The following is a 26,224-nucleotide window of genomic DNA, read 5'->3' as shown; positions in this document are numbered from 1 at the left end:
ACGGGAGAAGGCCCGTAACGCGCGCGAAAGAGCTGCAAGGGCGCGCGGGCTCGGCGTAGGTGCACCACAGCGCTCGTGTGTATACGCAGCGGAGAGCAAGAGAGGAAGCCAGACGGAGGAGAAGAGGGAACAATAGGCCCCGCTTCGGAGACTCGGAAATGTCGAGTCGCGTTCCCGAATGCCCCCGGACGACGACGGACGACGACGGATGAGAAACGCGCACCCTCTCGCCACTGCCGCCACTCGTGCTCGCGATGCCGACTGCGCCAGCGAGACGAATGTTCAACCAGTCGGCTCCCGGCAGCGCCGAGATAGGCGGAAACGGATTCCACCTCCCGAGCAGCCCGCGAATTCTCGATTGCTCGCTCGCATTCCGCTCTCGGACACTTCGCCCTCCCTTTCCTGCCCGAACAACTTGTGAATATGTCACCTACAGTATTTACAGGTACTAGCCTTTCGCAGCCGATACATGCCACTTTTATTCACTGCGAGCTAACGAGCTAATGCCGTACGTCATTTCTTTCGAGTTGCTGCACTATTTTGCAAAAATCGAGCGGAATTGCCTTTGCGCGCTGAAGTAGGCGGCCTCGAACGCGTTTATGCCTGTCATTACAGATAACGAGCGACGAGTTTGAAGGATGAATCGAAAGCGATCAAAGTAAACGAGAGGGTCAGAGAAAGAGAGCAATCGGCTTGCGAGCGTGTCCCGTCGTCTTTTTACACAAGGGCGTGTTCCCGCGCTTATTAGCCGCGGCCACGGACGACTACTGAACTGTCTAGAAAATTCATGAAATGCAAACATCAAACAAGGGTCGTCCGATCGATGCCAGCTCGCGGTGCGTCGTCCATTCTCCGCTATGTACGTTACACGTACACAGGCCGTGCGGAGCCAGCTGACGCGACGCGGCGTGGTCGACGACGACGACGACGACGACGACGACGACAGTCGATGCCATGGGAGGCCGAGAAAGACAGCATCCCGGGCCCGGGTAAATAGACACATTGGCGAAGCTCGCTCAATCGGAGCGGCTTTCAAGCTCAGAGCCAATGTATATCTGGCGCGATAGAGCGGAAGCTAGAGCCAGGGGGCGGAAAAAAGCGGCGAGGCGGCTCGGCTCGACGGCGGCACGGAGGCGAGCGTGCAAGGCATATAAGGCGCACGACAGCGCGCGCGAGAATTATAGTGAGGGGCACGTGATATTACGGGGCTGAGCACGGCAGGAGGCGAGGAGGTCGGCCGGGCAGCGAAAATGCGGTAAACGGCCCTAATAATGCGAAATCTCGCTGGCCATAAATACGAGGCGGCGCGATATCTCGGCGCGGCGATCTAGGTGGCATGTCGCCGTGTCTCATGTGATAGCGCGGCATTATGTGCGCCGGCTAGCTGCTCGCGAGCTGCACCTCACGTCAACTCGGCCGTGAGAGCCGAGCGCCTTTATACCGCTTATCAACGGACGCCCGCCGGCCGCTCCTCGCCGACAGCGCGCCCAGCTACGTTCGCCACCGCTGCAGACTTCTCCCGACTGCCCTCGCTCATCTCGCTTTTCCTCGACGTTCAGCTGCACAGCGTGCTTTCTGCCGCCTCGTCGCGTCTCCTCGAAACAATCGTAAATGGCGATGCTCGCTCGCTGGACGCGGGCAGTGGCCGCAGTTTCGTTCGACCGATCGACGAGAACAACCCGCCACTCGCGGATCTTGCTCAACTTTCTCATCGACGCATCGCTGCGTTCGTTCTTCTCATTTTCGTGACAATTAAGACTTGTGTGGGGCACGGCTATTTCATTCTCGTAAATGAGCCGCGACCGTCCGCAACAGACAGCACATTCGTTTTAGCAGTCACACCGCTTGGAATAAAAGGCCGCAATCACATCGGTGACTCGAGAGGGGGCGGCAAAGCAAGGATCGTTAAGTCATGAGTCTCGGGCACTGATCGATGTTACGTAGGAACTCTCCTTTTTTATATATATACTCGGCGAATGAACGGGCGAAAAAAAAGAAAAAAACGGCGACGAACGAAAGAAAAAAAGAAAGGAGGAAAGAAAGAAAGGAGAAAAAAAAGGCATTATCAGATTTGTCGAGGGCCACGTAACGAGGAATCTCGCCGGTATGAGGGTAGTATACATAGTCAGTGTCTCCTTGGCTGCGGGGAGCTTAGCGTGTCCGGTATCTGCGTCGGGGATCGCCGGGACACTTCGCCCAGAAATGACCATCGTCCGTCCTCCTTCTTGCTGGCTTTTTTTTCTTTTGACGGGCTTGGGCGCGCGAGCGCTATCTTTGCCCCGCGCGCACTATGTATATAGATGCTGCGATAAGTCGATTTATTGGCCAAGGGAAGCGGCTAGCGAGGTGCCCGATCATCGCTCCGGCAGAAACGACAGCGATCGATCACGGATGACGGAGCTACTTGCTCACTTTTTAATCGTCCGGCCTTCTGTCGCGTGTCACTCGCGGCTTCTCTCCCTTATTACTTATCAAATCTCTTTTTATTGTTTCACGAGCACACACGCTCGCACGCACACTCCGGAAAAATACCATTCTGTTCTTTTTTTTCTTGTTATTTGGTATCGACCGATTACACTGGCATTGATAATCTGCGGCCTGCGCTTTATTTCGTAGAATCGTTGGAGGACGCAGACGACACAGTTGGCCCATTATGTCTTTGCCATTTAATAATGCCCGATGTATACGTGGAATAATGTGTATTGCTGATTCAATGTTATCACAATTTCATGGTCAAATGCATATGAGCGAAATGTGTTATATCGCACAGTGCTTTGGATACAGGTGGCCTTCTTTGTCATTTAGCGTTCCGAGAAAATCAGGCTTGATCTTATTTCAAACGTAAACAATCGAGAACCAATGTTTCTTAATGTATATTTCGCTTATCGATACTGCAACATAATAATTGTACGTCGTGGACATCCAACATTCTCGCATGACAAATCCTTCTGTTCAAATTATAAATAATGTTTTCAAGATAGTAACGGTATTCCGAATCGAAGAGCGCCCAAGCGTTCTTACGGAACATAATTTTTTTTAGACATCTGAAAACTTTTTGTCGGTAATTACTTCAGCAGCAGGAGCAAAAGATTGTAAAATGGAGTCTGCTACAAAGGCAAAAAATAGAATGAAAGATGGAGCACAAAGGAGAGTGGAAAAAAAGAGAACGTTAAAAGAGGAGGGGGGAGAGGGAGATGGCTATAAAGGACTGGAAGCCAGCGTTGTTATGTCTAAAGGTCCTGAAGTTCCCGGATCCGATAGTGTTCTCGATTGCTAAACAACCTCGAACAATCGTGCTCTTTACTCGTTGCTGACTGCAGCTATTGGTTAACTTGTAAGTCATCATCTTGACGGCGAGTCAAAACAGAATCAAATGTACCTTAAAAACCACAGCGACCTGCATCGGTTAAGTTTCCTTTCGTGACGATCGTTTTTCTTTTTACACGCTTGCACGAGATATTTACTCATAAATAATTTATACATAAAAATCCAAAACACTTTTTCGCAATGCAAAAGAAAGCAACATTGAGATCGGAAAAATACTTTTGCTGCTCGAATAACAGCGTCGAATCGACTTCGCTATCGAAGCCTTTTCATAAGACGGACGTTATATGGACAAAAATTGATATTAAATTGCGCTCTTGATTGATACATGGAAAAACAAAGAATGCTGCTTTTATTGATGCGCGAAAAGTCGTATTTACGAAGGTAGTTCGGCAAGTAAAATTTCTAATGTGCAACTTGGCCTGATCTACGCGTACATCAGCTTGACTCGGAAAATATCTTATCGATGAAGGAAAAGCAACACCAATTGTGTTTATCTGACGATTGTCGGTTTCTCGGTAAACCGCGCGCTCGAGACAGTACATCGCACTAGGAACATTTTTAAAGCAGGCCGATCGTTCGGTCGCATTTTTATCGGCGCCTACTGCTACCTGGCGGATCCACTGCGAAGCGCGAGTCGATGCGGTCGCAGTACCCTGGAGCGCCAATGCAGAAAGCCAGATTGCCGACCGAGGATATCGCGCGACCGGTAACAGTGCGGTGATGAGAACCGTGGGCACGGCGTTACCGCAGCGCGCGACGCCGGGGGCCGAGACAAAGGAGTTCGGCTTGGAGCTTCGGGGAACCGACCGCACCGGCGCCGGCGGGCGCGCGCAGGTCGACGGGGGTCGGGCCGAGGCGCAGTACGCCGGCGCGAGGCGAGAGCGCGTGCCTCCGGTCCTCGTGGAAGCGGGCGCAGGCATCACATTGGTGTGAGCGAACGAGAGCGGCAGAGGCAGACAGCGGCTCAGTTCAGCGGTGGCAGCTACTCGTCCGTGAGCAGCCCGGCTCGGCCGCGCGTGCATGTGTCGCCAAGTGCGCGCGCGCTTCGGAGGGAGACAGCACTGAGTGCGAGCGAGCGGCCGCGAAAATTGGTCGCGCGAGCAGTGCAGTGCGAGTGCGCGCTCGTCGTAGGCGGCTCTACTCCCAGGCGCTCCGAGCGTCGTCGCGCTTCGTTGCGAGCCGCGCGAGTGCACTCGCGGACACTGCGACAGTCCGAGTCCGTCCAGAGCGCGGCGAGCAACGGTCGGGGCCCAGTGCGCCGTGCGTCGTGCAGGAGCGCGCCAAGGCCAAGGTGGTAGCGGCGGTAGCGACGATAGCGACGATCGGCGGCCGGCTGCAATCGGCGTGCGCGGCGCAGGCGAATGCGAAGGCGCAAGAGGGCGGCCTCGGGGCAGCTAGTGAGCGGCTCGCGCTGCAGCATCAGCGGAGGTCGGCGTCGACGCCCGGCGGCGGCAGGGTGCAGCGCCAGCGCCAGCAGCAGCAGCAGCAGGCGGCCAGGCACAGAGCCGGCCGACAGGCGGGCGGCGGCGGCGGCTGCGGCTGCGGCGGCGGCGACGGCGACGGCGACGGCGACGGCGGCAGCGGCAGCGGCAGCGACGGCGGCAGCGGCAGCGGCAGCGGCGGCGGCGGCGGCGGCGGCCCCTGGCCCGGGCCCGTGAACAGCGCCCGCGAGCTCCTCTACTTCCTCGTGCACCTGCTGCTCGTGCGCTTCGTCTGGTCGGCGGCCGCGTGCTCGCTCTACTCGTGGCTGCGCCAGGCCCTCGGGCGGCTCGCCCCGGCCCGGCTCCACGTCGACAACATCGCCCGCCACCAGCGCCAGCTGCTCGGTCCGCGCCACTCGTCCCGAGCCGACTGCTGCGCCTCCGCGCCCAGCCCGATCGCGGGCTCGCCCGGCGCCGAGCCACTCGTGCCCAAGCTCCGGCCCCTCGAGGTCCAGGTCTCGCGGCGGCCCGAGCAGCCCTGCGCGAGAGCGCCTCGCCTCCTCGTGGCCAGACACCGGCAGCCCAGACGCAGGCGGCAGCCCGGCACCATTCAGCAGTGGACCTGCCGCGCCCCAACGAAGCTGGACCGCTCCTCAAGGTCAGTGCACTGCCGCCGCGCAGCCTCCTTTGCGTAACGGACTGGCCCGTCGCCGCCGCGCTTTTTGCCCCGTCTCCCGAGGCGGCACGGCTATTTTTGCGACGCCGCGGTAGCGCGCGGCTCTCCTTATCGCTCGATTACGCGCGGCACATAGACAAAAACTCGTCGTTTTTGCGCCTCGATCGGCGACGTCGTCTGCTAGCCGCGCGCCCGCGAGAGCGTCAAACGGAGCCGACGACTCGCAGAGGTCCGCTGCTGAGACCACTTGCGAAATCGATCCGTCGCGAAAGATTAGCCGGGAAAAACGCGGAGAGGCACGAGGCCGAGCGCTGCACACGGATAGACGCGCGGAGCGCCGAGGCACAAATCACGAAAGACGAGCTGGCCAAGTGAAGCAGCGTCACGGATGTCGCGCGCGACGACCAGACTCGAGACCTCGCTCCGTCTCTGCGTGCGTCGTTGGCGGATCAGCTGACAGCGGCGGTCCCTCCTTCGCAACCCGCTATCTCGCCGTTTATCGGCGAAAAATGCAGTAGCGATAACCTTCAATCATCTAGCGAGCGCGTGTTTTTTCAAACGATCGTCTGCGCATAGCTGCTTCTCCATTGCTCTTTCTCGCGATCCCCTCCACTCTTTAGTGGCGCTCTAAATATTTAACTACCCGCGTCCGCTCGCAGCTGCTCTTTTTCTCTCTCTCCCCCTCTCTCTTTCGCGTTTTTGAGCAATCGGCCTGCTCTTTTTTCACTTCCTCTTCTGCGTGCTTTAGCCTGGAGAGTAACTCTCTGCAAATTTTGACAGATGCGGCGACGACAGCGACTGCGAGTCGGAGGTGGAAAGAGGATCGGGTCAGGGCTTTTATTTTGTTCCAAACGCACCAAGACGCTCGCGACGTTTATTTCGGTGCTTGCGGCGTATAAATTTTGCCGGAGCAGAGGCTAGGCCGCGGCTAGGCGTCGTCGACCTTGGCAAAGATTACGTGACCTAGAGCCACGCAACTTTCTCGAGTCGAGACGTCGCTTCTAGTGTTAGGCGCAGCGCCTTGAGCGGTTTCGCCGTTGCCCAATGTCCGACCGACCGAGCTGGCCGTGCAGCAGGCGCAAACCTCGGCGGAGGAGGCTCTCGCGACCGCCATTGTTCCTCTGGCAAGCCGGGCCGCTAAGCGTTGCGTAAAACAACAGAAGCAAGCCAAATAAAAGAGTTTCTTTTTTTCGGGCTGTTTACGTAAGTCGCTCCCGAGTTTCGAAACGGCCGGCTCGCGCGGCGCCACGCGATGAATAATTTGCGAGGCTCGCCGGAGAGTTGTGCAAAGACTACATGCCGAGCGACGCCCGCCCGGGCCCACCGATCTATCGTCAGCGCGATTTCTCGATCGGCCGCTTTTGCCCTCTCGCCCGCGACTCGGCGCCGCCGCCGCCGCGCTCGCGGGGAATCGACGGGAACCGGGCCACGTGCTGTTCGCGTGCCACTGAATCGCTTGCAAGCAAAGCACATTTAGCATTCGCGCGAAGGCGGTTAACGAACCCGGCCTCTTTTGCCGCGCACCCGGCGAAACGTGTTTTCAAAAACACGGACCGCTCGCCGCCGTTGCCGTTTGTTTTGCTCTCCTTTGCTCGGCCTTTTTTTCGCCCCGTTTTGTTTAAGCAGCGCCGGTCGCAAATGTTATGAGTCAAAGCAAAAGCGTGTACGTGCAAGCGAAAAACAAAAAGCAGAATGACGAGTATAATAATACGCGAGCGGAAGCGCTTTTCGATTAGCGAGCTGCCGCAGAAGCAGCGCGGCGACGGCCACGGCCGAGAGGCCATTGTTTTCCCCGCGAAAGAAGCTAAACAATGGCACGTCACAGTTTTTTATTATCGCCGAGTGGACTTTTCGCGCCTTTTAGCGGCTACCGGTCAGCCCTTTTATTACGCCAGCCTGCAGCAGCGGCGCAGCGGCAGGCTAATCGGCTTTCAGAGACTCTCGCTCTCTCTCTCTCTCTCTCTCTCTCTCTCTCCATGAGACGTAGGCGCAGCGCAGCGTTGACGGCACAGATTTCCATCGATTTCACCCCTTTTTCGCTCTTTTCTTCCGGGCTTCCCCTCGCGCTTTTTCTCTCTCCCTCTCCTTTCTCTTTGGCCTCCCCGGCATTTTTTTCATGCCGCTCCGCGCATTTCGCTTTTATTCTTCAACGGTTTCTCTTCTGGCAAGCTATTCACGCTGAATACGCGCCCGTGCCCCCTTTCCCTCTCGCTCACTCTCTCGTCTTTCGACATTAACTCAATTAACGGTAAACTCTTAATTGGACGCTTTTCTCTTTTTCACGAGCGGCTCAATGAAAATATAATTTCCCTTTTTACCGCGTTTTATGTGTTTACAACCACCAAGTGCCATGCCATTTCTTCCGTGTAACTTTATGAGCATATAGGAAGCGATGGGGACTCTCGCCACGTTCGCCTACGTTATTTTTTTTTCTCGGACAATTGAAAGACAACTTGACCTCTCTGTCAATAGAGATTGGCTAAATTATTCGCCGAATGATTTGGAAATGCAATCGCTTACATCACGCATTACTTTTACCGAAAGTATTCGGTAATTCTTTACCTTGATCGTATTGCCATGGGATTTCGTCGTTGGCGAGCGCGTGCGCGTACATACTAACGAACTTTTAATTACATTCATAATACATGCATGATATCCGAATTGACTGTTTCATTTTATCCTGTCTCTATCAGATAAACGATGTGTAATTGAGGCTTATCGAGAGATTTATGTTGCTTGCTTATCAGATTTCGAGAGATTTGGATACAAAAGAGACCGCGACCTCGCATCGTTAATAAAACCGACAACACGGAAACGTGTACGAGAGAGGGAGAGGAATTTGAGTTTTGTTGTAAAAACGCAAATGTTTGCTCGTTGAGGAAAAATAAATTATGCTGATGCAGGCCATGATGCGCACAGGCGCTTGCGTAAATATGAGGAGAAAACAAAAAAAAAATGCGCATGCACATCCGCGCTTTGCTCTGACCTGCGTGCGCGCCGCCTCCGACGCGGACAGGTGCAATTTAACGGCGCGCGTACATGCACACGTCACTGAAAGGCAAATAACGCATCTACAATATTGCTAACGAATCTTTTGCATTACGAGATCGCAGGGGAAGCCAGCGGGGTTGAAATAAAAATACCAATATCAGGGCCACAAAGAGGGCAACGCGCGAGCGAGAGGCGGCGCATTATTTCTCTTTTGCCGTGGTTTGCAGACTTTATATTAAAAAATTTTATTATGAGCCCGCGCCCGCTCGGCGCTCTTTCTCGCCGCGGAAAATACGATCAGGCAGGTTTTGGCTTCGCGCGGCAACGCGGCTGCGGCGAGCGGTATGACAATGCGTGAATGGTCGCGATATCAAATACAGACTTCCAACTTGCGAGCACTGTGCCAAAGAAGAAGAAGAAGAAGTCGAAACACTCGTTTTGTTCTTTTTTTTTTCTTTCCCCGTCGGCCTCGCTCCCCCGGCTCGTCCTCGGCTATTTTTACGGCTTCTTTTATCGCGGAGATAAACTTTGCAGAAATTCACTTTTCGAGGAAGTAGCTGCTTATTCCCGATAAAAGCTCCAGTCGTAAAGTTTTAGCCAGACCAGTGCGATGGATAAGCAAATTATCGAATTTTATAAAATTTGAAAACAATTAGCCAGCCCCCTTCGTACTGCCTTTGTCCGTGGCATGTAGCTCGTTCAATAGATTGGTTAATAATCGGCAGCGGCGGGCTTGCAGTGCCCAGCCCTGCCACTTTGAGCATAAATCCCTTCAACAAGGAGATCCGGATTGGAATTGGAATCTAATGTAAAACACACAAGGGATAATCGAATGGGCTGCATGTACCGGTGGAAGGGGGTGGGCGCAGGTAAATAGGGGAATTTGCTTCAAGTCAATAGCCATAATTACGTATCGAATCTCCACAAATAGTTCAATGCTCATAATCGCTGCTCATCGATATTCAGTTGACCCCCCCCCCCCCCCCTCCCTCACCACCTTTCTAGCTGGCAGTCGCATGCGGCCGAGGGGGGCAATCCTCGTCATTAGGCATATCTATGATTTTAGTCGGCAATTGAAATATACCAGCGAGTGTAGAAGGAAATCGCCGCGGATTCGCTCTGAAATTGATTGACTAGCGCAGCGCAATGCCGGCGGTAATTATTGGAGAGATCGGGGACGCGTGCGCATGTATATCTCTAATCTGTCTGTCGCTCAGTAGTCACATGGCGGAGCGGAGCGAAGGGAGCAGCGTCCACGATAATGGACACTCGGTTGACCGTGTAATTGACAAAGGTTCGGCGCTAAATATCGAATGGACTGAAATTGCGCCAACGAACGCGTCGGGACGGCCACGCATGCGAGTATCTCGCGGCGCCGCGCCGTCGGCGATTTATTCGGCGAAAAGTATAGAGAAGAGCCCCGCGCATAATACTCATGCATATACATGCAGCCGGAGCTCTATCCGCGCGAGCAAGCAGCAGCAAGAACACAGCGGCTCTGCTAAATCGACTCTTGACCTCTCGGCCCGGCCCGGCCCGACTCGACTCACCGGCTCAATTCCCAAGCACTCCGGCTACACTTGTCTGCACGAGAGTTTTTGTTGGCAAAAGCCGCCGCCGCCGCCGCCGACGACGACGACGACGACGACGACGACGACGACGACGACGACGAAGCGAGATATAGAGAATAAGGAAGAAGGAACAGTTGCAAGTAGCTCGAGGGAGAGCGGAAGATTGCAATTCCGTCGCAGCGCGCACGCTTAACGCGAGTAGCTCTCAATTAAACCGCGCAGCTGCAGAACGAGCTTCCTTCGCGCCGCTTGTTCGTCATCGTCGTCGGCTGGGCGCCGGGACAGCCAGCTCGGAATAAAGCGCGTCGCCCACTCGTTAATCGCCGCCGAATGGCGCGGCTTCCTGTCCATTGACTTGGCGCTTTACGGCGATACCTCGCGCGACTTTTACGAGGCGCATTCTCCGGCTTCGCCACGGCGGATACGAGACGGCCCCGCCCGACTGCTATCGCGAGCAGCGCGCTTGTCGCGAGCCGCCGGCTATCACCGCGCGCTCGGGGCTCTCGGGGGAGGACTGTCCATCATTCGACTTTCCGCCGCAGCAGCGACCTAATCAATTGGATCGAGCGAGCCTACGCGTCGGCTGGTTCACTGGCTGCCTGCGACGACGACGACGACGACGAGGCCAATTCTTTAACGACGCACGGCATCATTTCACGTCCAATAGTTTCCCTCTTTGAAATGGTAGCGACCGCCGCGACGTTCCGTCTTCGCGCTGGTCGTTTTGTTCTTTTGCCTGGAAAGAGCGCGTAATGGGAATACTTCTTTTCACGATCCCCGTGGCCCTTTGTCATGTAAGCTCGAGCAGAGTTCCTCGCGTCGTATAATTTATTGTCTGGATCTGGACTTTAGTCGCGGTGCAGCGGCGGCGGCGGCGGCGGCAACGAGGACGACGACGACGACGACGCTACTACGAGGGAAGAAAATCGTTATTCGATTTCTCATCCCTCGCTTGCTGCCGGCTGCCGCGGCCCTTTGTTTCTCGCGCTCGTTGGATAAATGAGTAAGCGCCGCCGTCGCGCTGTATACATAAGCGAATTAATCGTCGACGAGCGTCGCGCCGGCAGATACTCGGGAACAAGTGTCGAGGGTTTTTAGTGCGAGGGCGTAAAAAACTTATTGCCGCGGCTACTGGTGTTCGCGAATAAAAATGACTCGTAAAGTTAGCCGAGACGAGTCAAGTAACATTATAATGAGTCAATTGCGTGCCCGACGAAACAAAGTTGCCGCTCGCCCGCTGCTCCTCCGGACGGGCTTCTTAGTCCGTTGTTAGCTGCACTCGCTGTTCGCAGCTCGTCGCGCAGTCAACTTTGACCGAACGAAAAGCAAGAGCCGAGAGCGGAGCGTCATCGCTGCGAGCTCGACCGTAATAAAGCCTAATATTTGGCAACAAAGCGAGCGGTGCTATCAGCCGTTCGTATCTGTGCGTCGCTAAAACATCGTCTTGCCGCCCGAGGCGAGACAAGAGAAAAAAATCGAGCGTGAAAAAGCAGCGAGAGCGAAGCGCGTTTATCGGTCCCGTCAGATCTCCCCCGGGGAATTGTCAGGCTGCGCGCTACACAATTGCGTGCAGCGCTACCGGCGTCGGTGGCGCTCCGCTGAAAGTAACGTATTGCGCGAGGGAGGCGCCGCTCCGCGTCTAATGGCCCTCATTAGTAGACCGAGTATATCAACTCCCCCGCGATTGCTCGCACTTGCTGTGTAAAGACTTTTCCGCTCTATCTCTCACGCTCTCCAAATAAATTTGGCGCCGAGTGCGGCCCAGAGAACAACCGGCGATACTGCGCTAACTATGCCTTTGCGCTTTTCATTCTCTTTGCCGTTGCCGGCGAGCGAACCAACGAAGTGCTGCTGCCGAAAAAAGGCCTGCAACGGACACGCCTCTGCCTCGCTCCGCTCGTGCGCGCGTGTTTTTTTTTTTGTTTTTTTTTTTATCTTTGTTTTTAGTGCGCCAGCTATTGACGGACAGCATTGTGAAGCTAATGCTCGGGCTTTGAAAAAAAGCTCGAAAGAGAGGAAGTTCGTTCGTTGGGCTAATTTCATTTCACGCCGATGTGCCTTCGGGAATAGTTTCTGAAACAATTGCTCGATGCGAAATTAAAATCTCAACAGTGGTCGCTTTGCCTTTTATATAGAGCGCGTCCGCACTGATGACGAGCCACTGCAGTCTTTTTTCTACCTTCGACGTCGATTCTTCCAGTCTCAATTGCACGAGAATGTGTAACTCGCGTCGTTCGTCTGCCGCCCGAAAGAAAAACAAAGTACAACGATTTTTCTCTTATTCTTTTTACTGGTTCACCCGAGAATTTAGCGCGTGACTAGGCTGGTAGCAGATGATTTGACGCTGCCGTCACGTAGTTAGAAATGAAATAGTAACGGCGTTTTAAATTGGCGGGGCCCTTAAAATCGCGCCGCTAGAATTTCCCGCAATTTTTTCGCACGCGCGAACAGTTAATTTAACTTTTTTGGACGGTTAATTGGCGCGGATATTTTTTACCTGCGCTCAGCTCGTTTCGCGTTCGTTTAGTAAATTTGCCTTGCCCCTATAACGCAAAGTTCCGAAGCACGTGTATAGATACGGTCGTAGCTGTATGGCGTTTACTATAGAAAATATTGATTTTCATCTAGAAACTATGCAGGTAAGCTTCGAACTTGTCCGCGCGTGCTACACTTGTTACACGCTACACTCGCAAATTGTTCCAGCTAAATTTTCCAAATTTGCCGGGCGCGAGCTGTTAATTTGTGAGATTTTGCAGAAAATCGACCGAATTAATAGTGGTTAATTGACCTTAATTAAGGCCGTGAGTGGACCGTAGCAAAAACAAAAAAAAAAAAGGAAAAGAAAAAAAGAAAAATGAAAAAATGAAAAAATCCGCGCGTTGTTGCCGAATAGCCGAAATGGAAGTCATTTGAAATATTTGACGAGCGAGCTGCGAACGAGCGCGCGCGATAAAACTCGCGACACAAAAGGAGTAACAAAGGATGCACGCGGAGAGCAAGAGGTGGGCGGCTTGTTAATAATTTTGGACGGGGGATAGCGAGAGAGAATCCCCGGGCTCCTGCTTGCGATCCGTCAACTGAATTTCAATTAGGTCAGATAGGCAAAGTGGAAAGACGCGCAATGCTTTACAACTGTCGCTGCGACAGAACCTGGCCATAATTCACTATTAGCGTTACTGTGCGTGCGCGAGCTTTGCGCTATATCCGCAGCGCGGGGGTGCGAGGGAAGCAAGATAGACGCGCGCGTCTCCCACCCCAAACGTAACTGTTGCCAGCGCGGCGTCGCTAGTCAAGCTTGCTTATGCGCCAAATTGTTGTTTATTCATCCGGTCGTAGTCTCTTCGATGCTCCTGGATGTCCGTCGATCGACCAGCAGCCGGAAAGCGATGCCCGCTCTTTTCCGAGATTGCGCGGCTGATTAGCCGGAACGAGGTAGCAAACGAGCTCGGCTCGTTGATTTTCGGGAGGGCCGAGCAGCGGGGAGCGAATAATCCCGCTCCCGCTAGTTTTCAGAGGCTAAGAAACGCATCTCTCTTATGCTCGACTGGTGGGCGGCCCAAGTTTTAACCATGAAAGACGTTATTTCTTCCGAAGCAGTCCTCGCGCGGCAGTAGCAACACCAGTAGAGCTCCTCTTATCCATCCTCTTTGCAAAAGTTTAGTACTCGAGTGGGTTGTAGCCGGGCGGGCGGCAGGCAGCGAGCAGAAGAGCGATAGCGAGGGACGCGGAATAGAATAGAGCAGCAGTGGCGCTCTTGATGAGTACAGCGGCATCGGGCGTTACGATAAGACGCCGCCGACCCCACTCTAATAACTCACCATTTTAAAGTTGCAGCTTGTCCGCGGAGAGGTAAACACGCCGCAGCTCCTGGCGCCCGTCTCGTCTCGCTCGCTCGCTCGCTCGTTTCGCTCGTTTCGCTCGTTTCGCTCGTCTCGCGGTCCAACGTGCCCGCGCGCGCCAACGACGCAGCTCCGCGGGGTCTCGTTATCCACCTTTCCGCGCTCGGTAGTGGCCGTGCGGCTTACCAGCCGAATTTGCATCTCGCTAAAATCGCCGCAAGCCCTTTCCGCGTTCGCTGTGCCGGCGGCTGGCCCACGCCATCTTCGATCGTTTATCGTCCCTATCGACTAATTATTAACCTGCCAGCTGAACGTCAATTCCAGACGCACACGGGCAAGCTGCCGTTGCGTGTTTCCGCGATGACGTTAATGTGCCGCAATGGAATCATAGACGAAGAGCATGATCAAATGCAGCCTATCGCCACTTCGCTTGCAACGTTAATCATCGTTTCCACTCTCAATAGTGTTCTACAAAAATCGAGCTTTCGAGTCTTATTAAACTGCGTCGCGCGTCACATTTTCTTTCAAAGTATTCCATTGCCCATTATTTCAACCTAAATATTGCCATTGCGCCAATGTCTGATAATGCTGTTGAAATTTGAAACAGTTTTCATAAGGGTATTTGTCGTTGTTGTCGTCGTGTCGGATTACACTCTGAGGTACGATCGATCGTCATGCTATTCGGAAACGCGTACAGCGAGATGAAAAAATTAAAAAAAATTACGGCAATGATTGTACGAAGCTCGGCAATATCGATTCAATTGTCGTTGAACTGCCATTGAACTGATTGGCGCGAAAATTGCAGGCGCAGAAAAAATAAGGGCACTGATACGGTAAATAGTCGTCGATTAGACTGCTTTCCGTTACTTTAGCAGGAACGATCAATGGTAAATAATAGATTTATGCTTTATTGTCGTCCAATTAAAATTATCGCGCTATTGGCTTGATAGGTAGCAAGTTTTGTTTGTTTTGGCCTCGGCAAATACAATCTGTCTTCGTCAAAATTTTCTTGGATTGTAGCCAGCAAACCTTCTACTTCTCTAATGAAAAAATTGAAAAGTAACTTTATCCATTTTCAAAACATGTTCATCATCGTTAAACTGCCGGGCTATTCAATCATTTAGTACTAGCCAATTTGTCGATAGAGATAACGGGTTGGGAGGCGAGAAATAAGGCAATCGGGAGGCCGACGTGGTGCTCGATATGTTAATTGAAAAAGAAATACATTAGGAATGCGGAAAAGTAGGTTTGAAATGGCGGGTGGGGAGTTATCTGGCGAAGCGTTTCAATAATGAAGCCATCGCCGGGCTCTCGCGCGTTGGTTTAGCGATCGACGAGCCGCGCATTTTCTTGTGATTAGCCTTGCAAATCGATAAGTAATTAGCAATCGCATTTGGGCGTTAAGAGCGCGAGCGTTTGCTACCCCGAGCGATTGAAAGGTTGAATAGAAGTGCAAAGAGAGAGAAAGGGAGACGGACAGACAGACAGATAGAATAATCGATAGTGCCGCTGCCGCTAAGTTTTTGCACGGGTCGAAACTGTCGAGAGGGGAAACGAGGCTGATTTAACCATCGATATGTATTTGCACCAACGATTACTACAGGCTGAAGCCTCGCGACCGAGTAAGTACTTTATCCCCCGACGTTTGTATTCATTCGATATATAACTGATTCGATTAGTCGTCCGCGGCGGCGGCGACGGCGGCGGCGGCGATGATCGATGCTTCCGCACAGCTGTCACGAGCAAAGTTCTCTCTCTCTCTCTCTTTGTGCAAGTTATGCGCGCGGCTACTACGATCAAGGTATTGATTCGGTTGGGGAAAGTACGAGAGTAACTTTCAAATGCACGTCCACCGGGAACCGACGGAACGAGAGCGGCGTAGCGTTGAAATTAATAATAATTGTTTGCTCGCACCCATGCATGTAGATGGCAATTGCAAGTGCGTGTCCGCCGCGGAGTCCCCTCCACGATCCGTAAAATATCCGAACGATAGCCAGTTGATTTAACTTTTAAACGAGGCTGGCTCGCTAGCTCGATCGATTCGCTGCCGCGTCTTGGCTGCTCTTTCACAGCGAGCCATTGTTTCGCGTGATGATCGCCGGGGCGCGCTGATTAGCGGGAAAAACAGTGGCGCACGCCTGTCAATTGGTCGACGGCGTTAACGAAGCGCGCCCGCGGCTGCGGCGTCTTTCGTTCGGCGCCGACACACCGGCAAAAAGAAAAGGCAGGCGCTTTGTTTTCGCGATCCAACTTGTCTTCTCGTCTTCCTTGGGCGCAACCCTAGCTGGCAAAATAGGCGAGTCAGCTTGGGAATCCGGACAAGGCCACTCTGATAAAAATCGCCGAATATGCAGCCGCACCAGCTCGCCCCCCCCCCCCCCCCCCCCCCCCCCCCTCTGTTGTCGCTTCACTGCATCTCTCGCTCCACGGCGTCTGCCAAAAGCCACTGACACACCGCCACCTGGTCAGCACGGCCAAAAAAGAGCCGAGCTTTATTACTTTGTCCTTATATACCTTGCGGTTACATTTTTAATTTTCAACGGGGAGAGAGGGAGAGACAGAGTTTTAATAAAGAAGCCAGCCGGTGGGAAAGGGATGACCTTCTGCCTGCGAGATTCGATATTCGTGACTGCACGCTCGCTGAAAATAGGCAATAAAGATTATGGTAGACTGGCAAGTTATTCGCGTCCCTGTCCCTCTCTCTCTCTCTCTCTCTCTCTCTATTTCTCTCCTTCTCCCTGTGTATATGTACATATATATTGTTTAGCTGGTCTTTTTCTTATGTAGTCAGTCTGTATATTGATGTGATCAAAGGATGAATTGGCCTTTAATAGGATTTTCAATCTAGAATTCGCGTATGAAAAGCTATAGAGGTCGGCTTGAACTTTTTGCCTGTTTAATAGCTCACGCGTCCGATCGATGCCACCTCTATTCAGTATCGGAGAGAGATGCAGTATAGAATCCAATTCCCACTTGATAAACGAGCCCTCGTAATTCCATTGCGCAACCGATCGGCGGGACACGTATAAGCGAGAGAGAGAGAGAGAGAGAGAGAGAGAGAGAGAGAAAGAGAGAGAGAGCGAGAGAGGGAGAGAGCGCGTGAGCTCAAGTAGCCCAGTGCGAGAGACCCCCTGCCTGCCTGCCTGCTGTTGCCGCTTGGCACCAAAAACTAGATCGGAAAATGCTCAATCTCCAGAGCAAGCCTCCAAAAGAGAGCTACTTTTACCGAAGAGAAAGCAAGCTCCTTTCTCTCTTTTTCGCGCTCGCAACCAATTCTTTTCGCTCGAGACCTTCTGTTATCACCTTCGATAAACCGTCCTCTCCCTCTCTTTCTTTACTGGTTACACGTCGAGAAATCGCTTACACTCGTGATACTATTACCAGGGAGAGTTTTTTCGGTTGATAATGCCGTCATACGTATGCTCGACTGCCTCTACTTATGGTGAGATCCCCCAACCGCTTCATGCGTTATTCATCGATTGCGCCTACGTGATACAATGTCGATTCTCTCGTGCGACTCTGCGCCTGCCTCTGCGAGCCAGTATTTATTGAATAAACCGACGAATAAAGCAATGTTTTGTTGTTTATTGCGCGAGTTTATTGCTCGGTTGGCCCACATACCGAAGTGGGACGCGCGCGCGAGCATTTGGGAAAAATCGAAATCGGCGCTAGCGATTTGGCAGAAGCGGCGCCGCGCTACAGCGTACATGATGCAAACGCGCGAGCTTATATTTAAGCATGCGGGCGAGCGCGCCGCGAGCAAGCGGACGACGCGTCGTCGATGCGATTTTAAAGGACAAAGGCGAGATTCGCACAACGAAATGCTCATTAAACGTTTCCGGCGAGTTCGGGCGCGCTTGTGATCTCGGGGTCGAGGAAAAGGGGCCACGGATCGAACGCGGAGGCGCCTCGGCAGCGCTGGTCACGCGCGAGAACGCGAGCGCGTATTTACGTCCGCGCGAGCGTAGGCGAGTGCACGGAATGCCGCTGCCGTTGCGCTATGAGTTTTTCGGCGCCCCGAAGGAAATACCCAGTCCCAAACGGTCGCGTCCGCCGGTTTATTTCGTCGCTTTGAATCTATCGCCTTGACCGAGATGCCGCCCAATATAGCCGGCGCTATTTCGACGAGTCTCCGCGGCGTCTCTCCCTCCCTCGCGTCGCCGTTCACAAATGAGCGAGAGACAATTCATTGTGCTGCAGCTGCGCGTGTACTCTTTTGAGGTCGCGCTCAAACGATCCAAGGTTAGGCGCGCGCGCGCGCGTGCGAGAGCGGGAGCCTTAGTTTCGAATTGACTGACCTTACGACGCCAGTCTCGTAACGATTACTTTTAGCAAGGTTCCGCGTGACACGCCGCTCTGCCTGCTTTTTTTGTCTTTCTCCTCTGCAGATCGCGCGTGTTTTCCCCAACTATTGCCCCAATGTTTGCTCGATGGAATTTTGTTGCGATATACGATGTTAAATTGCCACTCGTTCGTAAGGTTAAAAGATTAAAAGCGAACGATGCCATCCATCCTTGCTCAATCTTAGCGATAACAATGAGTGGCTTATTCGAACGTTGATCTAGCCTGTGGGCATCGGTGAGGTGAACGAGTTGCAACCTAACGCAAGAAAGAATCTTTCAGAGGTATTTTACACAGTTACAATATAAAAATGATGATCGAGGTGGGCCTGTTTGATCCCACGTGTATTCGAGAGCAAATAATTCGCAGCGTCACGTGCAGTAAAATGGATTGGAATGAGATGAAAATAGGCGGGTTCGGCGATTGCTGGGCGCCAATCGGCCAATCGGGCGACAAAGGGACCGTTAGCCGCGAAAACATTTAAGAAACGCGCAGCCGTTGTTTGCTCGTGCACTCGCATTTTTCATAGGCACGCATACGCGGACACGCAATAATTGGTCCTCGCGCGAAATTCATTGAGCCTTGTCCCTGGCTGCACTGGAAAGATTTATCCTCGATCACGCCTGCTCGATCACCTCTCGCGCGCGGCAGCGTACAAGCGGAGGAGAGGAGGGGGAGCGGAGAGTACCAAAGGAAAAAGAGCATTGTCTTGCGATTTGCGAGCGACCTCGTGTCTGTTCGGCAATCTTGGAGTAGTTATCGATGAATATTAATTGCGCGCGCGCTCATGAATAATACTCCCACGAGCACGAAGAATGCAAATCCCCCTGTGGCTTGACTTTCCGATTATCCGCTCGACGCGCCAAGACTAATGACGTTTCCAACGGCCCGCGTCAGGTGGAACTGGAGCAGCGGCGCGCACGGCCCGCGTCGAATCGCTGCCGAAGGAACCGCTCGACGCCACCACCGCCTGCCGCCGTCTACCGCCGCCTGGCTCTTTTCGCTCGACTTTACAGATGCACCGAAATAACCATTGATCCCGAGCGACACCTCGCTCTCGTCGCGGTAGCTTACCCTTGTCCGAGCTATTCTTGTCAGAGCGCGATGATGTCAATCGGATAACGAAGGTTTTGTCCCGTAGCGCCTCGCGTCACAAATCCGTCAGTTATAATTAACAGCGCTAGCAGCAGAAAATTAATCGATGTTTAATTACGTCGAATCCATTTTCTCGCGCGCGAGCGCGCCACGTCGCCGCGGATAAATCACTGACGCTGATGTGACGCGAATAAAACAACCGGCCAGCAGTTCCAATCGCAATATTTTCCGATAGCTAATACACTGTTTCGCTCTGTGGTCGCGCGTGTATCGCCAAAAAGGACGGCCGAGTATTTGGTCGGCCGTTTTGTTCTTCGCGCGCGCGCGCCCCTCGGAAAAGCATAGACTGGCCGAGAGCGAGCGAGGCCGATCGGAATCGCTCTTAATTTGGCAAGAGCAATATCGGAATTTGGTGCGCGCCAGCGTGAGAACTACGGGCGACCGGTTCATAACGTTCATCAGGATCGTCATCGGCGCTGGCGGGAAATAGGAAGTAGTGCGCTTCACGCGGATAGCTATGTGCAAATATTGACGCGGGGGGTGTGGCGATGGCGCGCGCGCGAAAAAGCAAAAAATACCGTAGGACAGCGCCGGCAGCCCAGAGAGATATGTGATTTTTTTTAAAACAACGTGTCATCGGATCAAAAGCTATCCCGGTAGAATACGCGGATTTGGAGGTAGTTCGATGGCTGACGGGCTTATCCTCGGAAGCTCTCGCGGGCCGAATTTATAGTGTTTGACAGGGCGGCAGCTACCGACCTGCTCTTTCCGCGTCTTTTTAGCGGCCCCCTCTGCCGGTGCCTACCTGCCTTTTATTGATATTTGATCTTTTTACCAGTCGGCCGTCGCGTCGGCCGCGCCAACCCGCGCGCATTCGAGCTTTTAATAGGTTTGCGCGAACGTCCGACGAGCTTTGACGGCGGGCGCGCGGCACGCTTTTCGGGCACGTCGGTCCGCGCGCCCGAGCGAGAGAGTTTTTGTGCGCGCCGAGTGCAGCTTAATCAGTCGCCAAATATGAGTCATCAAACGCGCGCGCTCTCTCGCTCATTTCGGTTTTAAATGCAAATTCACATTTACCGGTGCGCCACGCTGCTGCGAGCGCGAGGAAGCTTTTCCATGGAAATCCTTCTTAATTTCGTTTTCATGATTGCTATTCGACGCTTTAAATTTTAATCGTTTGCACGCTGTTCATTTTCTCGTTTTACGTACACGCGCGATTTCGGCAAATTGAAATACGTGCGGCGAGGAACTATCGCGACGAAGGAACGGCAATTTCCGTCGTCGGCGGTTTTTAATTGAAAAACTGATTGAAAACTCGTGTAAACTGCGCAAATGTTAATTCGCCGAATGTTTTTATGTTTCAGGTAAGAATGAACGTCGCTTGGTGCAGCGGGCAGAGTTTTTGGCTGTATCCTATCGAGCCAAGTTGTCGCTAGTTTAATGAGCGGCTACAGGTTAATCCTCAGAGCAAAATCAAGTTAACATTCAAAGTTATCCAGTGTACATAGGGAGCGGGTGGCTAGAGCGGCGACGCAAAGCTCGATGAGGGAGTCTAGACCGGCAGCATAAGGTGCAGGATTTGCCGGGGTAGGTACAGCTACATGCACATACTGTCGGCGGGCGAAGCAGAGGCTTCCGCGCACACAGGATAAGTTGTGTGCGTGTAACAACTTGAGCGTCGTGCCAGTACTTCCGGCCTAAGTAGTGCCGCGCGGGGCGTCTTCGAGGCGTATAGACGCGAGGCCGAAGGCAAAGCACCCCGTCGGAGTTAACGAGCACAGAGAGGGAGACAGAGCGAGACAGAGCGAGACAGAGCGAGACAAAGCAAAGACGCTCGGGCCTCCTTAATTGTGTGTATCGCGTACGCGCGCCTCGCGGACGTCGCCGTCCCTTGCGACGCGCGCAGTCGCGTGCGACGTTGTGGCGACCCACTTGTTGTGTCGGAGCCTCCGCTCCGAGACACTTTACGGTTCATTTGCCTTTGCCCGTCGACCTATACTTGGGCCAACTTCCAGGCGAAAGCCTGGCTCCTCTCGCTCTTCCTACTCCAGCCGCTTGTGTATCTTGATTGAGGCGGCGACGATGAGCCCGGCGAAAAGATGAGAGGCAGAGCGCAGACAAGAGCCCGGGCTCTTTTCATGTCTTGCGACGGTGTAATTTCCAATTTTCGCTTGCAGCGACGCTGAAAAAAAGCAGCGGCCGCTGCTGCTTTTTCAGCGACCTCAGCACTCTTGCCCTCGCTCTCTTTCGTCAAACGCTCAAACGCCACGCGTCATAAAGAAACTTTGCGCGTCGACGGACGGATGTGCCCACGCGCGCCAACCGAGCCAACGACTCGAGCAGAGCTAATTAGCGATATAAGCAAGACGCCCCAGAAAGCGAACGAGTAATTTATGCGCATAATTAATTTAAAACGATCGGCCAAGTTTTCACAAGTGCAGCCGACGTTATTAAGTCTCAGGGGCGAGAAACGATCGCGCACGATCTCTCCCTAAGCTTCGCCCCCCCTCCCCCCCAGCGCCAAGCCCCCAGCGCCAGCCCCCTCCTCGATCCCTCGCACGCTCGTTCGCGCCAAACTCCCGAGCTTCAAAACTTGATACGACAAAGCTGCTCGGCAGCTCGCGAAACGCCGATTTTCATCGCGAATCAATTTGGCCCATTTGCATCTTCAAAATATGACGGTGTAATCTAAGTTTCAGCTTTTACGCTGCGCCTGTCCCGGCCCCTCCATTTGAAACTTACTAACGAATGCAATTATTATTCCCGAGCGCCGCTCTCGTGTGCCCCTTTGAACGCACCTCCGCGCGGTCAATCGCTGAGCTCGCGGAAGATCGTTGGGATGGGTTACCTGATGCGCGCACGTTGCGCTGTTGTTGCGGGAAATTGAAATTTTCATTGAAATTTACGAGCAAAAGATGCGCTCGCGGCCCCGCCGCGCAGAAATAGCCTTTAAATGGCTCTCGCGAATTAATTGGAGCACATAACTGCGAAGCGTACAACTCTTAATCTTGGTCGAGCAGCGCGCAGTATTTCACGTACAAATAGCCGCTCGAGTCGAGCCGTTTGTTTTGCAGCAGCGGGCGGACAGTTTTCGGCGAGCGCCCGCCCATATTGTAATAAGGCAACTGACTTGCAGCTCCGTTGGAGCGCGTGCGAGCTAAACCCAACCAAATGCCCACTTAATTTGAATTTTCGCTTCTATTCATCGGGGAAATTCATTCAGCGAGCGAGACCTTGTTAAGCGGTAGCGACGGCGGCGGCGGCGGCGGCGGCAGCAGCAGCAGCAGCAGCAGCAGCTTAATCTAGAAGCGCCCGATTAATCGGCAGCGGAGCCTCGTAAATAAAGTGCCCGTCGTAAAATCAACCGTTAGACGGTTATAAAATGCGCGCCCTCGCGCGGCAGCAGCCGGCGACGAGAAGAATGACTTTTATACCGGCCAGCTTGCAGCCCGACCGAGGAGGAAAAGAGCCCGCGGCGCTGTTGCTCGGCGCGGCCGTTGTGCCCGGTCGACCGGAGGCGACGAGCGCTGGAGCTACGTGCTAAAGATCGTCGCGCGCCGATGCGGCGAGGAGCCTGTATCGGTGACGCGCCAGCGCCAGATAGCCCGCTCGAGTTGGCCGCCGACTCGGGCGCGAGCGAGCGCGCCGTAATAGCCGTTCGCCCGGTAATGAATTGCATTGTCATCGCACGCCGTGCCGCGGCGGGGCGGAGGCGGCGCGGGACAAAGTTTAGCTCTGAATCGCTGCCAAGAAGTTGTCAGCCGGCCACATCGTAGCTCTTGCCGCGCGTCAAGTTTTTCGATCGGCCAGAGGCATAACTCCTCGCGATTTATTTCACTCGGGCTAATGGACGCTAATGCAGATGCGGTTCGCGCGTTCGCCCCCGTTTTCTAATCCTCGTGCGCCCTCCCTGCGCGATTTTGATTTACGCTACTGGCGCGGCACAATAGCGCTCCCTTGAAACGTCAACGAGCGCCATACCTCGGAGCTGGCGTGCGATTCTCGCGCGGCAATGTTCGCTTACGTCCGTTACGTATGCATTGGCATCCTCGGAGGGAAGGCGAGAAGGGCGTGGATTTTTATACCTGGCAAACGTATAAAAGCAGTCGCAGCTTTCGCCCGCGTCTCTCCCTCTCGCACTTGGCTTTCTCTCGCGCGCAGTTAGTTTGCTGGAAAAAGCTGCTGCAGCAAGTCGAGACACGTAAGTTCAGCAACCTGGAAATTCTCTCCCTCGCTACCAAACGTAAGGGCAAAAACTCACGGATACGCGCGTAGCCGACTGGACCTGCTACGAAGACGAATTTTCCATGCGTTAACGTAGCCCGGCTGGGCTAGGGAGCTGCTATTACTTCTCGTAAAATTAAAATAAAAAAAAAATAAAACGTCTGAACGGCGAATTGGCATTTGCAAAGCGAATGTGCGATGCGATGAAAAAAAAAGCAGCGCCGCGTGTGCTCAAAGCGAGCGAATATGTGCGTTCGTTAAAAACAAGCGGTGACTCGGTGCGTTGCTGTGCCGGATTATCGCCGGCTGGCCGGGTAAACATGCATGCAGTTCGCTCGTTCGAGCGCCTCCATTTCCACTTAGCATTATAAAGTGACACGGCCAGCTTTTTTGCCCCGATATCCCCTCAATTGCCATCGCTGCGCCAGATAGTCACTGTTTATTGACGTGGAAAAGTTACACGCTTCGACAACAATGTCGAATGACAAAACAGAGAGAGGGAGGGAGAACGTGGAATTACAAATAGCGACGATTTTATCGCGTTCGCCTTGGCGGCATTTTGAATATTTGCCGGGAATATGAAAAAAGCCGATCTCACTTATCGCAACGTAATATTGCCAAACAGCATCTCGCCATAACGATGGCACGCATGCCCACGAAATAATTTGCTTTTATCGCCGAGGGGAGGAAAGATGAAAAAAAAGAGACTCGCTCAGCCAAATCTCCCCTCCGAAAATATGCTAATTTTTCCGTATTTTCCCGTTGGTTAAGAACCAGCGGCGGCAGTGGCGGCGGCGGCAGTGGCGGCGGCATATCATTAACGTCGCACGCGAAAGCCACAAATCCTCGCGGTAATACCCCTCGCGCACTCCCGCGTCCGAAATCGCATGGTTAGCCGCGCGCGAGAGCTCGGGACTTTTTTTCCTCTCTTTCTCTCTCCTGGCCGCCGCAAACCACCAATGTATAGGCGAACGACGGCTACGTAAGGCGAGAAGGGTGGGAGGGGGCAGCGGCACCTCGATACACATTCGAAGCGAAAGAGAGGCAAAAAATTGGTTGGATCGAAGATATATATCGGCGGGAGGCGATATCGCAGCGGCTCCTTATGCAAATGCCTGTTTTTCCGTGGGGCCGCGCTTTATCAATCCCCGATGTACCCGTACGATGCTCCCAGTGCTACTGGTGGTGGTGGTGGTGGCGGTGGTGGTGGTGCTGGTGGTGGTGGTGGTGGTGCTGCTGCTGCTGCTGCTGGAGAAACACACGTGAGTGGTGATAAGGCATTATTGGAGAGCGAGCGCGGGAGAAACAGAGATACATGGTCGTATTCTTCTTATCTCGGTACGACATCGGCTCGTGCCCGATGACGCTTGATCCGACTCGTTCGTTCTCATCCCTACATAAAGGAACAACTGCCTCTTTTGCTCGTCCCGACTCTCTCTTTCTTCGCCGGCGAGGTATCTGCTTTATGAGCAGGCAGTAACTTTAGGATTACGAGTGCAGGAAGTTCGATTGCCATACAGCGCGAGAAACTCTTCCGATCCCTATCCGGCGCTACCTATAAATCCCTGCGTCGTGCTCTCGTTCTCTCGGTCTGTGTTTCACGCGCGCGCCTCTGCACTTGGCAGGCTCATGAATGTAGCCGGATTCGTTAGAGCTTTTTGCGATTAGCCGGACGCGTGCGCGAGCTTCGTCGGCGACAGCTTGCCGTCAAAGCCGCGCGCGATCATTGACTTTTCGGGACGCTGCCTCGTCGCGGCTGGATTATTGCGTGGCTAGTGAATAATTCCCGAGCGATGCGCAGTGGAGCGTGCGAATGTAGCAGGCAGCGTTAGGCGGAGAAGAGCTACAACGGCGTTTACCTTGGGTCGACCCTCCTCGCTAGACGCTGCCGCTGTGTACAAGCGCGCTCATCGCCGCAAGCTCTCGTTGTTTCCTCGCCAGGAGAAATCAATATTCGCAAACCAAGCGGAAGAAGCGGGCGGGCGCGCGGGCAGGGCCGAGAAAAGGGAACTGCGGTGTACAAGCGCTTTCGCAAGCTCGAAATTATCGTTCCGACTGGAGGATTACGGACGCGATGGACGGGACGAACTAACGGACTGGAGGGATACTTTGGTCGTACTTTATCGCGAGCGCGATATAACTTGGCAAGTAGGCGAGCCGCCCGGATAGAGAAAGGCGAACGATCATACGGGAGATCCCGAAAAGGAAGTAGACGCCAGAACAAACTAAGTCCTGGAATCTGACGCTGCTGCTACTGCTGCTGCCACTGCGCGAAAGCTCCAGTCCGAGAGCTCAGACAACTTTTATGCCAAGCTCGCGCTCTTTTTTCCCTCTCAGCATTCTCTCTCTCTCTCTCTCTCTCTCTCTCTCTCTCTCTCTCTCTCTCTCTCTCTCTCTCTCTCTCTCTCTCTCTCTCTCTCTCTCTCTCTCTCAGCAGCCGTTATTTTCGAGTTAAAGAAAAATCTTAAAAATATCTAAACATTGCGATTTCTTTAATCAATCTAAATGGCCATGAAATGTACTCCGTGTGTACTATTATAAATCTGGGAGTCACTACGACCAGTAATCTTAGTTGGAACATCCATGTCACTAAAGTAGTGTCAAGAGTGCATTATAACTTAAAACGATTATGTTTCAGAGCAAATTACCTGTCAAATGACATCAAGAAACAGTTGGCGTCTGTATTTTTGCTTCCCCACTTCGATTATTACCGCTTAGTCTATTGCGATCTCCTATTTA

The 26,224-nt window shown here is 53.4% G+C and overlaps 1 protein-coding gene across 1 annotated transcript in view; it reads left to right on the top strand.

The window, feature by feature from the left end:
- Window positions 1–4,161: 4,161 nt before the first annotated feature.
- The window catches only part of LOC131674270 (glycine, alanine and asparagine-rich protein-like), a gene marked incomplete at its 5' end in the record, with an annotated part of 92,246 nt that continues 70,183 nt past the window's right edge, over window positions 4,162–26,224 (top strand). The window contains one exon of the mRNA XM_058952853.1: window positions 4,162–5,406. Within this exon, the coding sequence (XP_058808836.1) occupies window positions 4,162–5,406 (1,245 nt within the window). The remainder of the gene's footprint in view (window positions 5,407–26,224) is intronic.

Source organism: Phymastichus coffea, unplaced genomic scaffold (assembly GCF_024137745.1).
Source record: "Phymastichus coffea isolate CEN01 unplaced genomic scaffold, Cenicafe_Pcof_1.1 PCOF00224, whole genome shotgun sequence".
Lineage (NCBI taxonomy): Eukaryota > Metazoa > Arthropoda > Insecta > Hymenoptera > Eulophidae > Phymastichus > Phymastichus coffea.
This window is presented reverse-complemented; position numbering and strand designations above follow the sequence as displayed.